Raw genomic sequence first — 19648 nt, 5'->3', positions numbered from 1 at the left:
CCAGCCTTGGCCTGGGCACATGCCAGGAAAGCAAGGTGTCCCCAGCATTCCTGCCCAATGACAGGGCAAGGACATTTGCAAAAAGGGGCGGGGGGAAGGAAATGTATTTTAATATAAATTCTGAAAATCTAGATTCCAAAACCCTTGTTTCATTATGCACTTGCTTAATGTCTTTGCTTCTGTTCCCGTCCGGCTGAGGACAGCATAAAATGTAAGGAGACACCAAAAAGCTCCATAATCAGGATAAATAATATTTTAATGTAATTATTCAACACCAAAATTATTGATAAAAGGAACACACTGTCAGTACTGTAGACAGGATCATAGTTGAAACCCATGCTGATACCCGGGAGCTTCAGCTGCTGCCTTGGTGCCAACAAACTTTATCCTTACAAGTGGCCCGTGGACTATAGTTAGTGGGTTTGGTTTCTTTTAAGTGTTACACAAAGTTAAAATTTATCTCATCACTGAGATTTCCAGAGCGACTGATCAGCTTAGATGGTTCACCCTTGCCCTGGCCTTACCTGAAAATCTCCTCACAAAGAGAGCAGCCGCAATGCACAATCAGACTCCAGCTGCAGATGGACTCTGTCCTGGGATAAACTTATGTAAGGAGATGATCCGTGGATATCATCTGAGGTTCACATACAACAGAATATCTTGAGTTTCATTTGTGGAGCCTGACAGCCTTGCTTGAGAAGTGTCAAGGCAGTATTTCTGTCACATACTCCACCATGGACCCATACCCCACCATGGACACATACCCAACCATGGACACATACACTTGCCCACTAAAAAGCAGCCTTTCTCCCCATCTGCACAATGTTTGCACAAACAGCTCCCTCCCCCATCACCCTGCATCCTCACTTCTTGTGGTTTGTGTAATTGAGCCACAAACCAACCTTGACTGATTTCCCATTGGCATGAAGTACCAATAAGCCTGGCAGATGTAGAGCCCTGGGCATCTCATGCCACCCTTAGCAAGTCCACACTCAGCCAGAGTCCTAGTCAATCACCTGGGTTTTCAGCACCTATGTAGGAAGAAGAATCCTTGACCAAGGAAGCCAGGTTATTGAAGGATCAGTGGGGAACCAAGTGTGGAAGGGCGGTTCTCAGCCTAGGGATGTAGAACCAGCAAGGCTGCTAAAGTTCAGGAGGGCAGGTGGAACCAGGAAGAAGAAGACAAGGACCAATGGCAACATTCCAAAGGTTCCCAACACCTGCGGCCAAAGAACGAACGGGTGACAGTGGGATCTTTACTGTCAGCGTGCCTGGATTTAGAATCACCCAGGAGAAGCACCTTTCATGGTGCCTTAGGACCTTTCCAGAGAGGCTTAACTGAGAGGGAAGACCATGCTGAACACGGGCAGCACGGCCCAAGCCAGCTGAATAGAACGGAAGAAGAGAGCAGAGCGCCAGAATCCATCTTTCTCTGCTGTTTGACTTCCTGGTTCCCCCAGGTTTGCTGCCAGCCTGATTTACAACCTGGCTGCCTCCCCATCAGTCCACAGCTCCTGACCCCGAGGGCACCTCCCAGAAGATTCTGTCTCAGTGATTTTGATCTCTTAGTGAGTGGATTCATCAGCACCAGCTGACCAGAAATTACAGACTAAATTCAAAAAAGCTCAAACAGCCAAAACAGAGTCTTCCCTTCCCTCTGAAAACTCACAAGCCTCCATCGACTGTGTTTCCCTCAACACTCTAATTACCCAGCTCTCACAGTAAGGCCCACTAAGTTTTGAGCACTCAGTGGCTTTTCCAGCCTGAAATTCCAACACTTCTATAGTCCTCCCCAAAACAGCAAGACCAGGCTAGCCACAGCAGTAGCTCACTCTCCCGTACCAACTGCTGTCGTAGTTTGGGAAGAGAGGAAAGGGTTAATTTGGCTTTCCTGTCACTGAGTGAAGCCTGGATATGATCTCAAGCAGAGGCAATGGCAGGAACCATGGAAGCAAGTGGTTTACTGGCTTCTTCATCATGGCTCACTCATTCTGCTTTCTTACACAACCCAGGACCACCTGCCTAGGGACGGTACCGCCCACAGTGAACTGAGCCCTTCCACTTCAATCATCAGTCAAGAAAATGCTCCTACAGACTTGCCTACAGGACAGAATGATGGAGGAAAGTCCTCAGTTAAGGGTCCCTCTTCCCAGAGAGGTTTAGGTTTGTGCCAAGTTGACAAAAACCAACAAACACACTGACTAGGCCAGTGACCAGCCGCCTCATGAGCCGCCCCATTGGGACCCATCTCACGGCCACGGCAGACTGTACTCCCAAAATATGATCCCACATAGCACTCCCTCCCTTAAATTGCTACTTGCCAGGTATTTCGGCCACAGCAGTGAGAACAGAAACTAGCGCATACAGTAGTGTGACATTTAAACTTCCATCAACCCCAAACAGAACTGAGATGGAGAAAGGGAGATGAGACTTAATGGGAGGGGAAGAGAAGAGAAGCAGGGAGGAGAGGGGTCTGGGGACAGCATGGGACCACACCCTCCCAGGGGAGCAGCAAATGCAGAGCAGCAACTCCCTCCATCCTGCCCAGGTTTGGCCGAAGGTGGACCTCCCAGAATTTCCTCAAGGGCTTGGCAAATGCTTCCAATTCTTGGTCATCATCTCAGACTCACTCTCTTAGAATGCTGCCCATGATTCCCCAGAACTTAACACCTCAAAGCTTCCGGTGGGGCTCCAGCGGACCCTACACCCATTCTCGGAAGGAGGCCATGTGCCATGCGGGGGGAAGAAGTACTGGCTGGACCCTAGTTAATAAATGACTTCTCTCGTGGTGGGTTCCACTCACTTGGATTTAGGGCAAGCCCCAGGGACCAGTGGACATTCTGGGAAATATGCCTGACGAGGGGAGGGCAGTAGAGTGACAAGGGCAGGAGGAACAGTGCACATTACACAGACTCATTTGTACAGAGCATGACGACCCAGGAGACACTTCACCTCAAAGTGGGGATAGCGGATGGGAGGATGATCCTGGGCTCTACAACATCCCTCCTAGGAGTACCCGGTTACAGAGCTGGGGCAATGGACGCGGCCTTAGATCTCACTCTCTTCCAGGATCTCCTCCACGGTATTGGCCAGGGTGAAGTCCCCATCGCTGCTCTCAGACAGGCTGATTCCCCGGGGCCAAGTTCCATGGCCCCGGTGAGGCTGTGCCCCCCGATCTCCCAGGGTCCCAGAAGCCGATCGAGAGCTGCACGGTGAGGACCGCAGCTTCCGGAGTGTCTCGGCACCGGCACCGTCTCCCTCCGACAGCTTCTTGGAACATTTCCCCAGGAACCGGAAGTTCTTCCCCAGGACACACGCTCTGCAGCCCCAGTGGCGAGCTAATAAGAAGCGGCCCCAGGACTTGCGCAGTTCCGCCTTCACCTGCCAGGGGAGACAAAGGTAGGGTCACCATCTTGGAGCCGCTGCTCACGTGTCCAGCAAGTTACCTACTGAGCGCCTACTGGGGGCTGCCTTGGGGAGATTTACCTTTCAGATGGTGAAGCAGAACAAAGACAAGCAAGGCGAGGGAGCACATCTAGCGCAGTGTGGTAAGGGCTGTTAAATGAACATTTTGATGGGAGACTGGAAGCTTTAGATAACGGGACTTTGCATAGAGGTGCTTCAGCTGAAACCCGCCTGGCAGATAAGGAGCTCTGGTGTGGAGACACAGAAAGAGCAGCGAGCACAGCAGGGTTTGTTTGCTGCTCAGAGGGCTGTGTTCTGCTGGAGGAGACAGCCCCTGGAGCGGAGGATGGAGAGGATGAAAGGGGCCGGGAAGCCACTAACTCCTAAAAACGCTGTCCTGGCCTCTGCCTCTGGCCCAGTTAAGCCTTTGCCCAGGCGCTATGCTTTGGATAAGGCTCTTGCATTGAAGGCTTTAATCTCCCGCCCTTGCCCTTTGGGAAGGTGCTGGGACCTTTAAGATGTGAGACCTAACTGAGGGTAGTTTGCTGAGGAGTGTCTATTCCTGAAGAAGATATTGGATATGAGTGCTCCCATGCTCTCTGTCTCTCTATCTGTCTCTCTGTCTCTGTCTGTTTCTGTCTGTCTCTCTGTCTGACTCTCTCTTTCACCCCTTCCTTCTCTCCTTTCCTCCCTCATTCACGAGGTGAGCACCACATTTCACCAGGCATCCCCATCATTGTGAATTGTCCCACCACAGATCTAAAGGTAAGACGGTCAGGCAACAGACCATTGGCTGAAACCTCGGAACCCATGAGCCAAATAAACCTCTCTTTCTTTGTACATTGATTATCCTGGGTGTTTGTAAAGTAACGGGAAAAAAAGAAAACTGAGTACCACACAGAGGAAACAGAATGCAATAAAATAAATAAATAAATAAAAATAACTTTTTTTTATGTAAAAAGCTTAGCTCCCGGTGTTCAGTGTTTATTCCGTGCTGAAAATGCCCAGGCACTGAGAACAGGGCCAGCTGTTATTCACACTTCACAGATGAGAAAACTGAAGCTGAATGGCTAGCCACAAAGCTCCTGAGTGGTCAGTCAATGTTTGGGTGCAGACCTTTAGACCCTAAAGTCCATGCTCGTCTCGACCATCACATTTTAGTCCTTCTGTGCTGCCAACAGACCAAGGGCCGGGTTCTGAGAGTCTCACACCATTCCTGACATCTTTTCCTGTGAGTCTAAACTGCCCCCTATTCTCTCTCTAAAGGGTGCTCACATCACAGCAAATATTTGTCCCGATACGTGTCCTAGGGAGCGTAGAAGCATCGTCTCCACCTCACCGGAAGCCAGGATGGCAGCATTGAGAACATACCTCTCCGTTGGCAAAGCCGTACTGCAAGGCCACCAGAAATCCCTGGAACAATGGGAAAATAGAGTGTGAACTCCTGCTCGGTAGAAGACATGTCTGTGGATCCCCGAGAAGAGTGTCTGCCGCGCTGGCTGGTGCCTCTGCTTACCCAGACAGCCTTCTGGGTACTAGGGGTACAATTAAGTCCATTATAGTTGGACTCCCAAGACACGGGGTCATTCACTCAATGGGACAAATGCGGGGAAGGCTCTGGTCCCATTTTTACTTTTCTGTGGTGGTTACTGACTAACTCATTTCTACCTCCTCTTTTTTTCCCTTGCTATGAGTCTCACTACATAGCCCTGGCTGGCCTTGAACTCACAGAAATCTGATTGCCTCTGCCTCCAAGTGCTGCTGACTTGTATTCTTTCACCGAGCCTGTGGCACAACTATCAGTCATGAGATTCTCATGTTTTAGGAGGGCTATCACCGTAACAATTGGCCCAAACAGGCTCTGTGACAGGAGCAAGGCCATTGAGAGCCCTTTTCACTGGAAAGGAGAGTAGACTGTACTCTCTCCCCCATGTCCGTCATGATAATTATAACCATGGGCAGTCTAAGCATAGAGAAGGCTGCTGGCATCTTCCCATGTCACAGAGAGAGCCCATCTGGGCATGAAGCCAACAAGAGAGACCAGTGATGGGGGAGACAGATGGCTCGTGGATTGTTTGTGGACTGCATCCAGTTATGGCCGGTCCCGAAATTTTCACTTGCGCGCCTTAATAAACACCCTTAGCCCTTGTCTAGCTATTCTCTTAATAAACACCCTTAGCTCTCATCTAGCTATTCTCTTTGAAATAACAGATTGTTTCCCAGCAGGGGTTTCTCGTCTCACTTAGCACAAAGTAAACAGAGTAAGCATGGAAGGTCTGAGGTGATCTGCGCTCTGGACTTCGGCGGTGCTGACTTCATTCCGTGCCCCGTTTTCTCTCAGCCACTACATTCCAGCCACCTTGGTGACCCTAAGCCAGAATGTCCAGGGGAAGACTGTCAGACTCTCAGCCACAGGACACGCATGTGACTATAAATCCTCGTTGCTTTGGCCACCAAATTACACACAACAGACACTTAACATACAGACTTGAAATGCTGGGACTTAAGAGGTTTTTTCCTGGTGATCCTGACTGTTTTGTTGCAGAGTATGTATTGTTGTTGTGTGTTTGAACATGTGTTCAGGTGTCTGTAGAGGGCAGAAGAGGATGTTGGATCCCCGACAGCTGCATTATAGGCTATTCTGAGACATGTGATGTGGGTGTTGGGAACCAAACTCCAGACCTCTTCGAGGACAGCTAACACCCTTAACTGTTGCGCCATCTCTTCAGCTCCCGTATTGTTATTTCTGAAATTGGTTTGCACCTCAGAAATTTTCTGATTTCACAGTAAAACATAACCACAGTCTTAGAAACAAAGATTTCCTCTCCATGTGTAATAATGGTCACCTCTCAATCAATGTTCAAACTGTTTTGCAGAATATGTCCCAGGCAGAACCTCTGTTTATGATCAGATTCACTTAGCTTGAAAGTAGTGTGTCCCAGCTCACTGTGCACAGAGTTCACTGTAACTCTGGAAAAACACGACTTTTCTGTCATTCTTCAAAACCTAACCTGGACTGATGCCATTCAGTGTGGGGGGAGGGGGGCTAAACGAGGGTGTGGACACCACTCAGGCACACCACGGCTCACTTATTCCTCGTGCCCCTTCGCACTTTCTGTGATGTTCTGTCCACAATTTTGGCTTCTTAAAATTCATATATTATCTCAAAAATCACATCCAAAAGGTCTTTGCAGGATTCCAACTTTAAACACTGGACTTCCAGTGTGACTCACCCTTTGGCTATTGTCAGCCTTCTCTGTATCACTCAGTGAGAACCGAATCCACACCTAGACTTCACCACCAGATCCTGAGCACCTAAAACTATGTGGCACATAAGAGACATGCATTACATAATGAATGAATGAATGAATGAATGAATGAATGAATGGATTGGGCTTCGGTCACTTGGAATAAAGGGTTTTGTCATGTATAATGTCAACCTACTTCTAAACTGTGATGACACACCTTATTTTCTATTATTTTCATAGCTATTTAGAATAGATGTCTTGGCTTTTCCTAACTGATGTATTCTAACATATTGGAAAAGATATGTGTGGGCCTTGAGCACTTGAGAGTTTAAAAGAAGATTCTCAAAATGCCAGACCCTACAAGGAAAGGTCACATCTCCAACTGAAGGGTCACAATGGCAGACTGACTCTATATCTTGTCTATCTATCTATCTATCTATCTATCTGTCTGTCTGTCTGTCTATCTATCTAGGACATGGTCTCACAGTGTAGCTCAGGCTGGTCCAAACTCCTACCTCAGTTTCCCACATCCTAAGCTTTCACAGGTATGCACCACTCTGCCCAGCTTTCCTAAATCTTTTGGCTGTAATGAAATACAACCCCAGGAGGCAGTTGTTTCTGATTTTCTTTATATTTACTTCTGCCAACCTGTCCCTTCTGAATAATGCCGGGAGCCTCCCAGCTCAGATTCTGCCAGCAAATGTGGGGTTTCCCTTTTCTTGTGCACCTGGAGAGTCCACAGCCATCCTGCTCAACGGAGGCTTGGTAGCGCAGTTCATCCTTTCCACACATGAAATTCAATCAGCGGTTCACAGCTTGCTGTGGGATCACTGGAAAAGCAGTAATTACATCTGAGCACGTGGTGGAAGAAGAGGTGGCTTTTGGTGTGCCAGAATCATCACAAAGCGGGCTAAAACAGGATTCAAATGACAGGCATGTCTTCACTTCACTGGGTTGGGAACACTCTGCAGTCTGGCTTCTGCTCCAGATAAAGCAAGTGTGAAGGGGCAGGTCCCACAAAACACATGGCTCGCACTTCACATGTCCCCAGCATGTGGCCATCTCTCCAAAGACCTGATGATAGCAGGAGGCTGATGGCTATGCAGTAAACCTCTGAAGAGCAGAGGGGCCTCCAAGGCAATGAGGGAAGGAAGCTGATGGGACTAAGCCTGCTCTCGCTGATTCCTTTCATAGAGTCACCAAGAAAAGGACCAAGAAGGCACCAAACATGTCTCTCCTCATCTGCCAATCTCCACACTCACCTCTGCTTGGCGAGATATGGGGAGCCTGTGACTACAGCCAAGCACTTTCTGTCTCCACCCCCGTTCAGAGCATGCTGTGTCTGTGAATTCTCATGTTCCTTGGTGGTACAAGCAGGCGAACAGAGCTTCTGCTGCTGACTGGGCACTGTGGCAGCTCCTCTCCAAAGACAGCCCCGGTGTTTTTCCTCATTATACAGGCTAAGTCTGTTCCGCACACTAAAACCTGAATCTCGTTTTCCCTCCTGAGTCCAAGACGACCCTGTGACTGTTTACCAGCTTAATGTGGCGGAAGCATAGATCTAATTAGGTATTTACTTCTGAGCTTCTGCCTTCAGGGGATAGAAATTTCCACTTGCTCCCTCTTGGGACATTTGCTCTCGGGGTGCTCTAAGAATCCAGCTGTTATGTTGTGAGATGCCCAAGATACATGGAGAAAAATGGAGCTTGCTCATCAACGGTCCTATCTGAGCTCCTGACAGACAGGTCACATCAATGTGCATGACCCTTTGAGGGTGTTCCATCCTGGTGAACCTTCAGTTGTTTGTAGGTCCAGCCAAAATTGCATTTATCAAAAAGACAGCGCATGCAAAGCCTGGAGAATCCAAACCTAGTGATTACTGCTTTAAGCCACGAGTTGGTAAGTGGCTTATTACCGGAATGGCCAGTGCATCCCCCAGGCCTGAAGAGTCTGGCAAGTGAAGTTTCCTCCTTAGAAATTAGGCCCCATGGTCTCTACACAAGTGCTTGGTCCTTAGCTTGCTTGCCTGGTGTGTGTGGTATCAGGTGATTTGGGGCTTACGTTAACCAGTATGGCAAGAGGCCACCAAACAGATGGAGGATTTGCTTTTGTTTTGTTTTTCTCTTTCGAGATTACCGTTTGCAGAAGATTAGAGCAAGCAACACAGGAAAGTCAAATTACTCAGTCTCAGCTTTTGAAATTCCCCCAAAAGACTGAAATAAATTAAACATGTTTCAATGATGGGGTGGGGGAATACTGTTACCAATGGGTCTAATGTCTCCGGTTAAAGCCACGAAGAATTTAGGGGAAGAAGAGCACCGCTCAGTCGCTGTGCCATGTCCCAGCTCTGGTGCAAGTTTTTTCTGCACAGCATCTTGGTGCCTCAGCCCTCTGGGCAGCAGAGGCCAAAAGACTGTGGTATAGCGAACTTGGTGTCCCCTGGTTACAGTCTTTCCAGGATGCCCAGGATGCTCAGGATGCCCACCACACACTGTGTGACATACTGGGTGTGACATGGTGGGCCCAGTTGAGGACTTAATCTCGATAAAGCTTCCATCTTTGCCTTTGTTAGCACATTCGCACGCTCTGTGCCTCAGCTTTTGTCTTTCAGATGGGTATGCTAACTCCAAAGGATTTTGCCAAACCAACTTTCCAGTGTGTGAGTTCAATCCCTTGGTGGTGTTTTTGTGACAATGTACAATGTAGCAGTGGTGAGCAGCCCAGGGCTTACAGCATGCATCCTGACTCATCACAGTTTGTGTCAGATTAATAGCAACTTCACTTGGGTAAAGCGTAGAATTTTTTTCAGTAGCTCCCCATTCATTCATTCCTCTCTTGTGCTATTTTTGTGATGCCTAATGATCGTTTTCTGTTATCAGCTCATTAACATAATCATTACTGTATTGTACAGTCATATTGTGTCTTCTCAGTCAGTTAAGAAAAAAAATATACCATGTTGTCTTTATTCAACTCTATAGCAACCGTTGGCAGTGTTTTAGCTTCTTGTGAATTTGAGCTACCCTACAGTGTCTTTTTCTTTCAGGCCTTCCTTTGAAACCCCTTGTACAACTGTCAGCAAATTCTCACCAGTCTTCATCTACCTGAGGACATGTTACCTTCATCTTGAGACGGTTTATCTGGGCACGAAGCTATTGATTGACATCTTTTTACTTACCCCATCTGCCCCCTGCCACACCTCTGCCTTCCTGCTTGCCTGGCCGGCTCCTATTCTGTAAGGAGTTGCTATTCTTTTGAAATATTAAATATTGTGTCTTGCTTGTGAAAGAACTCTTGCTATCCTACCCAGGCTGGCCTTGAGTCCGTGGTCCTCCTGCCTGATACTAAATCAGCTGACCACCAACTGAGCAGCTACATTCCAGTGCCTGTGGCTCTCTAGGGAGAAACTCTTGCAGAGTTCTTTCTCCTTCATTCCAGAAGCCCCACTTGATGTCAACATCAAGTGGTTAGTTTGAAGTTGAAGTTGGTTTAGTCTATATTATTACTGTTACTGTTATCATTATTATTTAGCCTTGGCTGTCCTGGAATTCACTCTGTAGACCAGGCTGGCCAAAAACTCATAGAGAACCACCTGCCTCTGCCTCCTGAGTGCTGGGATTAAGGGCGTGCACCGCTGTCCGGGGAAGTTGATTAATTCTAAGACTGCTACCACAAGAGGAATGTGGCTATGCCTATATGCGTTCCTGAGGTCTGTCCCCTTAGTGGCCTCTGTCCTCTCTGCACCTCTCTGCACCTGTAGCCCTCTTCAGGCTCACCCTCTTTCACTCCAGCCCAGGACACAGGCTTGCTTTAAAATGCAGACTGCAGTACAATTATCAAGATGTCAGCTCTGGGCCTAGGCACTTAAAAGGCCCAGCAGTTCTTGTTCATACCATGCTCTTGGGAGGCCTGGGCTCCCAAGAGCAATCACTCTGTGGAGAGACCCCAAGGCAAGAACATGTGGGAACAGGAGACCTCAGACCAAATGGAAGAAAGGAACATAGTTGATAGTAAAACATGAGGCCCTGGGAATTCAGCCCAAACGAAGCCAGAACCAGCTCAGGATGTTGCAGGAGTGTGCACAGGCCCCAGCAGGCTTCAGCAGGCCAGTGCTCAGCCATCCCTCCATGTCCTACCCTGATGCCTGACTTTCAGAGTCATGAGAAGGAATAAGATTGAGAGCCACGTTAAGCTGATGTTTCATAGGGAGTCAGCAGCAGTTAATCAAAGCATCTGGGTAAGCAAAGCTGAAATCCTGTTTCTCGTTATGGTGCATGCACATCTGTCTGGAGTAAGAGCCCCCTGATCTGGACTCTCCCTACCCTAGCGGTATTGTGTGCTGCGTGCATTCACAGGACGCACGGAAGACGTTCGCTTTGTAAGATGCTCTGCAGACCACACAGCAAAAAATAGGCCCTTAATAAAAGGCTTCATGGTGACACTCAGTTAATATGATCATGAGTCACACAACCTATAACAGTCCAGGAACAAGACTGCTTTTCCCTTCTGAGTCACCCAATCATGCTGGCAGGATCCCGGCAGCGCTTCTCCAACCGTACATCCTACTAATGTCATGGGTCCTCACCAGTAAAGCCTGCCTGTGCTGGCAAACTCTGTCTGTCCCCAGCTCCACTGTTGTCTGTTTGCCCCCCCTGTATTTTCCTTCTCTGAACCGAGGCGTCAGTCAGAATACTTACATGGAAGGAGCTCAATGTCAGTTGGATGAAGAGTCGAATAAGCTTTGAAAATCCTTGAACTTGGTCATCGGTGACGAAAGAAAAGAGGATCTCGTGAACCCCCAGCAAAGGAATGAGGAGCAGTGTTGACTTTGCCAATCTGCAAGAGAGACCGAGTAGCAGTCGTGACGGCCTGGCTGGGACTAGGCCACATGTCCTGCCCTGCTGTGCACATCTGGACTGTAAATCGCTCACTCACTCTTGGTTTATTCTTTGTGATCTTGCTCACTCTCATATCCCTGTTCATAGCAGCTACTCGGGGAACATTTACGGAGTGAAGGAATCATCGCCTGTGGGATATAATGTCTACAGATACTGATGTCTGATGGAAATTCCTCTTCTATGGAAAACCCTTAGATACCACCCAGGTTTTATGAGTTTCCTAGTACGTGGCTAGCAGGTCCTGATATTGCTTTCTCTCCCCAGAAATTCAGTACACCCAATGTCAACCTCAGATGGAAAAGAAAATCAAGTCACCCAGGACCACACAGACGCCAAGGAGCCATCCCCAGCCTGGACGTGGGACCTGCCCTGGGCTGCCCCTCAGTCCTCTCAGAGCTGCAGGAAATGAGCCTCCTCATACGGTACACTAACGTACATGGCGTGGAGGTTGGTGGTTGTTTACAATCTACACACAAAAAAAGACAAACATTCTTTTGTACCACCCAGGAGCAAAGCGCACAGCTGGGACCCAATTGCTCCAAACCGGTGAATTCCAAGCACTGCCGACTATAAAAATTCCTTTCAAAGCCTTTAAGATATATACAGTGGGTCCTCCAAGTGCATAGGGACCCAACCAACTGTAGATCGGTTGCCACAATTTCTTCAGTTGTGCCCGTATAGAACCTGCACAGATTTGTTTCCTTATCATTTATTCCTAGGCATTGCAACACTGCAGCCATTTACACCGCATTCGCACTGCTTTGTGTTCTAGATACAACCCAGAGATGACTGAAGGTACATGACGGGGGAGAGGACAGATCAGGAGTTGAGAATGCTTGCTCTTCTTCTAGAAGACCCCAGTTCTGTTCCCAGCAGCCACATCAGGTAGCTCACAGCCACCCGAACTCCAGCTCTGGAGAAGCTGAAGCCTTCTTCCAGCTTCCATGGGCTAATGCACACACCTGACATGCACCCACATAGATGTACACACATACTACATACATAAAAATAAATCTGAAAAAATAAACTATATGGATTCTGGAATGGGCCTCCCATGTCCATCAAAGGACATCTTTCTAGATGTCCCTGAGACCAAAACTTCAAGAGGCTGTCCCCTGAGAGTGTGACATTTTACAGAACTCTACAGGGGACTCTGAGGAGTAGTGGAGACTGGGAACGACCTCACTTCACCACTGATTTGAAGTTAACAGAATTAGCAATGGTGACTCATATTCACTGAAAAAGCTAAGCCGGTATCTAATCCACACTGGAGAAAAACAGAGCTTAATTGTAATGTGCTTTTAAAGCAAGTACTTATAGAGCCAGAGTAGGAGGAGGCCCCACCAACACACACACACACATACACACACACACACACACACACACACTCAAAGTAAAGATATTCCTGAAAGCAAAACTTTATGCTGTGTCTGAGACACATTCAAATGCTCGACCATCCATGCAGCAAAACATTTGGCTTCTTTACGGCCTACACAGAAGAGGGCTCAGCTTGCCCGTGGGGGCTGACTGGCCCCAGAGCCTTAGTGGTCGGGGGAGCCCTGGGGAGAGGTGAGTGACGGAGCCTGGCTATGTGCTTCTGCGTGCTTCTGAGGGGAGCGGCTTCCGCCCCTGCCTCCACCCACGCTTAGGAAAGAACATTTCTAGGGAGATTTTTTCCTTTTCCTTTTTTGATTGCTGAGGATTGAGACTCAGGTTTCACGTGTGCTGAGCACATGGCTCTACCACCAAGCTACAAGCCCTGCCCCTAAAGACTATTTTGTTGGTGTGGATATTCAGGAACGTTCTTGGATCCCTTTGACTCAAAAGCTGCAAACTGAAGAGCACAGGTTGGGATTTGACCTGAAGACTATGTTTGCTTAGGATGTACAGTCGTTTTTACTGTAAGAGACATCTTTTTTACTGTAGGAAGTGTAAGCAAGGGTGCTCAAATTTTAATCATTTGAAGGCTGGAGCATCCTAATGGCTAGGCCCCCAAAGTCCTGCTTGACAATTGGCTCTAGCTGGCTGGCGATTCTCCCTTTAGACCATGGGTAAGAGGGAGCCCATGGTCCCCAGCCTCCACAGGGCCTGCTGTACTAGCTCTGTGCTGATTGGAGCCTGAATCTGTGGCCCCTGCTCTGGGTTATCTGGATTAATAACACATTAGCACACTGACGAGCAGGCCCATATCTCACCAGCAACTTATTCTTGGGCCTTATTATGGCATTTACAGGTTTTTAGGTTTTTTTTTAAATTGTGTGTGTGTGTGTGTGTGTGTGTGTGTGTGTGTGTGTGTGTGTGAATGAGGGTATGTATGTGAGTGCAGGTGTGCATGGAGGCCAGAAGCATGTGCTGTCCCATTTGCAGGTGGGTGTGCACCATAGGACATGGGGTCTAGTTACCAAACTCAGGTCCTCTGCAGGTGTAATGTGCACCCTTAAACCCTGAGCCATCTCTCTGGCCCAGTGATGGCTTTGTTTGTTTGCTTGCTTGCTTGCTTATTTATTTTAGGTTTTTCAAGACAGGGTTTCTCTGTGTAGCCTTGGCTGTCCTGAACTCGCTTTGTTAGATCAGGCTGGCCTTAAACTCACAGAGATCCACCTGCCTCTGCCTACCTGAGTGCTGGGATTCCAAGCATGCACCACAGTGCCTGGCTAATTATGGGTTTTTAAAGTACATGTTGACTCTGGAATGATGCTAGTTCTACAGAATGGTATCAAAGAGAGCACAGAGGCCGTCCACACATTCCCTCCTTCCATTTCCCTAGTGTCCACAGATGGTGTGGCCATACTCTATCAACACCAGGAAGCCAACATTGGAACCAGACTAGTAAATAGACCAGACATTGTTAGATTTTACCTGTTTTCTATTTTTACCCTGTCCGCATTCCAGAATCCGCACTGCAAACATCATAGATCTAATGATATTCTGGGCCACTTTTGTCACTCCCACCCCTCTGGGTAGATGCAGGCTAGAACTCCCCACTGCTCAAGCCCTTCTAATGTCTCCTTACACAAAAGTACCATTTGTGTCCCAGCCCAGATGAGAGCCATAAATAGTCATAGACGTTCGGTCTATGGACTGTGTGTATGCTGCTTTTTCATCCACAGCCGCTGTTGATCTAAATGGTACAGTTTGTTGCGGTCATTCAAGTATTCAACAAATATTTATTAAGCATCTGCCCTGGGTATGTGTGCTGGTACAGAGGGGAGTTAAGAGCTCAAACCAGGGGCAGTAGACACAGGGACAGTGCCAGGCTGTGGGCTCCAAGAGCAGCGTGACCTTGGGCAAAATCTTCAACCTCTTTGTCCCTTAGTTTCCTCGTTTATGGAAAGAAGATTATACGAATAGCGGCAGGGTCCTCATGAGGATTAGGCACACAGTGCAGAGAGTGTGTGTGCAGGTGTGGGTGCGGGTGCGTGGGCACCCAAACATCCATGTCTGCTGTTTTCCTCAGTCGCTCTCCATCTTATTTGTTGAGACCTAGTCTCAACTGAGGCTGAGTCCCACTGAGTGGAGCTCACCAGGTCAGCTAGGCTGGCTGGCAGTGACCCCTGAAAACCCTACTGTCTCTACCTCCCTAGCGATGGACTCGGAGAGGCCTAGCTATTTGCACAGGTGCCGGGTATCCAAACTTGGGGTCTCGTGCTTTGTACAGCAAGCAATTTACTGACTCAACAAGACCCCAGACCCTTTTACTTAAATTTTGATTAAAGGATCTCATGTAGTTGTCCAGGATGTACTCTGTAGCTAAGGCTAGCCTTGAACTTGTAATCCTTCTGCCTCAGTCTTCCTAGGAGTTAGGATCACAAGCCTGTGTCACCAGGCTCAGTTGACATCGTTTTAAAAGAACTCCTGCTTTTAAATAGCCGTGTGTCATCACTGTGACATACATTTGTGACAAAGGAGAGAGACTTGTTTGGGCTCACAGTTTTAGAGACTTAATCCATGCTCGCCTAACCATCTTTATTGGGGGTGGGGGCGTGCAGACATGGCAGCATGGTGGGGAGCATGTGGCTCATTAAGCTGCACACCTCATTGTGAGTGGCAGGCAAAGAGAAAGAGGAAGAGGCCAGCCCCCAAATATCCCCTTCCAGGGAACAATTTCATTACACTAGGCTCAGCCTCCTGAAGTTCTACGCTCTGTCCCCAGAAGTGCCACAGGCTGGAGGCCAAACCTTCAGCACATCCAATACTAGGGGAACACGTAAGACCCTGGCACAGCAGGTGCTGTAGCTCTGATGACTTGTCAGTTTAAGTTCCATATTTGTGACGTCACTACTCTGTTGCTGATGGGGCTCAGATACGACACTCAAATGTGATACTTGGTGGGCTGAGTGAGACAAGCTGAAGGGATTTAATAATAGTGCACACCTCCTTCTCCTGTAGCAGCTCATGCAGCATGGGAAGGATTTTCCAAGCTTTCCCTCATGCATGTCTAAGACCCTCCTTGAGAAGGTTCCTTCCCTTTTCCCACAGGAAAGAGCACCCTTATTATTGAAGATGTCGGCCTGCAGGGAAGCAGCTGAACTCACAGGTCCTGCTACATCCCCCAGTCTATTACCATTGGACCACACCTCATTTGTCCAGTAATATCTCCCCCTGAGTGTCCATACTCTATCAGACCTAGCATAAAAAAATATACATTTTATCACTTTTTTATGTGTGTCTTCATTGCTTCGGGAAGGCTCCCACGAAACTCTCCACTCAAAACTTCCACATTTGTGTGCATTTCTTTCTGTCATTATCTAATCCACACAATTTTCAGACCCAAGCCGAGGTCTCTGTGAGTCAAAGTAGAATCTGTCTGCCTTTGTGTTGCCCACTAGAAACTCCCTTCAGAAAAAAGAATGGTCCCACCATTTTCCCCTATAGACTTATGGTAAGCTCAGGCTGCACACATCACATGGAGAGTAAAGCCATTAATAAAGGAAAAGAGAGCTGTCTCCCTGCTGGGAGCCACAGAGAATGGTGAAGTGGGAGGGGCTGAGGGACTGTTAGCCTCTGGTGCTTGCCCTTCATCCTTGCCTCAGTTTACCCTCTCCAAGTCAGATAGTAGAGCCATTTACTGTCTCCTCTACCTGAGGGTGGAGGCCCATGGGGAGAGCTAGGAAAACAGAGAGTCAGAAACTTGCCTCTTGGGTGAGGTCTATGTGTGTTTAATTTAAACCTTCCTAAAATAGACTCCTGGAGAGGGGCCAGAGCTTGAGCATTACATTCTGAAAGTTCTCAAACTCTGAGCGCCAGAGGCAGCCTCGTGTCCCCTGGACTGCAGATGACCTGCGCTGGCACCATGACCCTGTCTTTGCCCCACTGACATGGATAGGGCATGAAAGAGGGCAGTGTGAGACAGGCATGGCGATGCCCACTCATGCAGCAGCTAGCACGGCTTCCCAAGAGCAAACTGAGCAAACAAGCTCACAGGTCCCGTGAGGGTTCTCCAGTCCAGAGAGCATGGCTGTGTCTTCAGGGACAAGTCCCACGCTCCACAAACTGGTAGAGCATGCTAATCAACCGGCCTATGCTCTCCCTAGGAAGAGGGAGTCAGCAGAAAAGGCACGGCCAAGCAGAATGTCAGAGAAAGGCACCAAACGGGCATATATTCACGAAGCATCCCACCTGATTCTGTGGAAGCTAGCTGGAGAAGTGAACCACCTACTCAGCAAGTTGCTGCAGGTGGGAGCTGGGGGTGAGGTCTTGGACACCTGCCCACACCGCTGCTCTGCTCTGGCAGAGAGCTCACCAAGCATTATTCTGGTGACATCTGGATTTGTGTGTCTTCTGTTGAGGCCAAAAAAATGTTACGAAGCACGTGACGGTTTAGAGCGGAACACCCTCATCTTACCTCCATCTTCCTCCACAGACTTCAAAAACGCACATGGCCTAGCTAACTGCCCAAATGATGCCTCTCCCCCTGGGAAGCCTTTGGGTAGACTCACACAGTGTTCTTCTTCTCAGGCATTTTCCTTGAACAAGAGTGGGAAGAGGAAAAGGCAAACTCCAGCCTGCATATGTCAGCTAAAGTTCTTGTTTAGCTCAAAGCATTCAATTTGATCATTGCCTAGCCGCGTGGTTTTCCCCAGTATCTTAACCTATCTTTTCCTAGATCAGTGTCACTCAGTGGCTATACAGAAACATATTCACCGTGATTGAGAAGGAAGCTTATGTGCTAGTCACTGAAACGTTTGGTCAGTGGTCCTCTGCCCTGGCATCTATATGAGTCCCCTGGGGAAGCCTCTAAGAAGTCTACACAGTAAGACTCTATCCCACACGTCCAGGGTGGACCACCCAGGAGCAGGGTCCACAAGGCTGTGTTTCAAGCCATCTCTTAGCAGACACTCATAATAGCTAAACCAGACAGCTATTAGGAATCACTGATGGTCTAGAGCATGGAGAAGGTCCCGGGGAAACATGCTGGACTTCGATGGGGACAAAGCCATAGACATCAGCCTTGGGGCCTCATGGCATGTGTGCTGGCTAGTTTGATTTGCAACTAGACACAAGTCAGAATCATTTGGAAAGACAAAACCTCAACGGAGAATTCACCCCTACCAGACTGCCCCATCAATCATTTTTTGATTGATGATTGATGTGGGAGGGCTCATCTCTCTGTGGGAGGTGCTTCTGCTGAGCTGGTGGTTCTGGGTGCTGGAACAGAGAGCAAGCTGAGCAAGCCATGAGGACTAAGCCAGTGAGGAGCCCTCGTCCTTGACCTCTTCATCAGTTCCTGCCTCCAGAGTCCTGCCTTGAGTTTCTGCATGCCCTGCCCTGACTTTCCCAGAGGATGGACTATAGCTGTAAAATGAAATAAATCCTTTTTCCCCAAGTTGCTTTGGCTATGGTGTTTTATCACAATAGTGGAATCCCTAGCTAAGACAGGTCTCATCTGCTCTACTTCTGTCTCCTAGAGGCCTTTGGCTCTGTGCAGTTTCTGGAAGTGCCCTGTGGTCTGAGCACTTGCTTAGCGAAGGGGTGGCACCCCTTGAGTGGACTCTGGCAGCCCTGCCCATCCTTAGAGTTCTACTCTGAGAACAGTGGTGTGAGAAGGCTGAGACTTGGGAATGGGGCCAAAGGGGCTGCCTGGCCACTTGGAGTCCGGACTAGAGGCGCCAGGAGAGATAGCATGACTCCCTGGGGCCCAGACCGGGCCAGTTCCCCAAGGCTAAGGGTTTCTGCCAAATGTGTGGATGAAAGCCCTAAGCAGTGATTCCAGTACATACGTATGTGCTCCTTCCTGAATTGGGGAAGCTTACTCTTCTAGATCTGTTGGAGTCAGAGTCTCGGGAAGATGGGTTAGGGTCTAGGTCTACCCTCCATATCTGATTAAACTGGCTGCCTTGAAACAATGTGTTTCTGCTGCCACAGTTCATGGGAGATGGGTTGGCTACAGCACCCCCATTTTACATACCATAAAACAGGCCTCAGGGGCCAAGCTTATTTAAAGGTCAGTGAGGGAGCTGAGGTGTGGCCATGCGCCTCCCTCCTGTCTACTCCACATCAATGTCTCAGTCATTGCTGAAGTGCCACACTCTCTCCTACAGCATGGTAGGGGCCGCATCACACTAACCTTTTCAAGCTCACCGAAAGCATTCAGGGAAAGTTTGCCTAGTTAATGGAGGGGGGTGGGGGGTAATCTACCTTCTCATCACCAAAGTCCATCTTAGAAATAGTGAGCGGCATGGCTGGAGCCGTCTCCACTCACACCCTCTGTTTGTGGCCTGCCCTCTGGACTGAAATCCCTTTCGATTTTCTTTAGATTAGAACAGTGAAATTTACCTGTCAACACCAGAAGAATAACTAGAAGTAGAGACATAGGGCCTTGCCTGCCGCTCATTCCCCGTTTGTTCATCATTTTCACAGCAGTACAGTACTCAGTAGAAGCCTGTCATCTGACTTATTGTGAACAGAGGCTGTTGTCACCACAGAGACCTGAAGGTGAGCTACCACAAAAGTGAATCACAAAGAAAAGGGCTCTGTGTGACATCTGCAGTTCTGTGGACTCTAAATATTCCCTGCCTTAAATTACCCCACGAGGAACACAAACTGCTCTTCACTCAAGGCTTTCTAGCTCCCTAGACCACGGTAGTGGTTTGAATGAAA

At 48.5% G+C, this 19648-nt stretch overlaps 1 protein-coding gene and 1 long non-coding RNA gene across 2 annotated transcripts in view; one reads left to right on the top strand and one right to left on the bottom strand.

Moving 5' to 3' along the window:
* Positions 1-316: 316 nt before the first annotated feature.
* The window catches only part of Glp2r (glucagon like peptide 2 receptor), a 59022-nt gene continuing 39690 nt past the window's right edge, over positions 317-19648 (bottom strand). Inside the window, exons 11-13 of the mRNA XM_021656010.2 lie at positions 11348-11486; positions 4777-4818; positions 317-3381 (exon numbers count right to left, since the gene is read on the bottom strand). Of these exons, the coding sequence (XP_021511685.2) occupies positions 3049-3381; positions 4777-4818; positions 11348-11486 (514 nt within the window). The 3' untranslated portion in view covers positions 317-3048. The remainder of the gene's footprint in view (positions 3382-4776; positions 4819-11347; positions 11487-19648) is intronic.
* LOC132646275 (uncharacterized) lies at positions 3381-5590 on the top strand. Its single transcript, XR_009584393.1, has 2 exons — positions 3381-3548; positions 4672-5590. It is a non-coding gene; the product is annotated as an uncharacterized LOC132646275 (long non-coding RNA).

This window comes from Meriones unguiculatus, chromosome 11 (genome assembly GCF_030254825.1).
Source record: "Meriones unguiculatus strain TT.TT164.6M chromosome 11, Bangor_MerUng_6.1, whole genome shotgun sequence".
In the NCBI taxonomy this organism is placed as follows: domain Eukaryota; kingdom Metazoa; phylum Chordata; class Mammalia; order Rodentia; family Muridae; genus Meriones; species Meriones unguiculatus.
The sequence above is the reverse complement of the archived record's forward strand: the minus strand, read 5'-3'. Positions and strand labels throughout refer to the sequence as shown.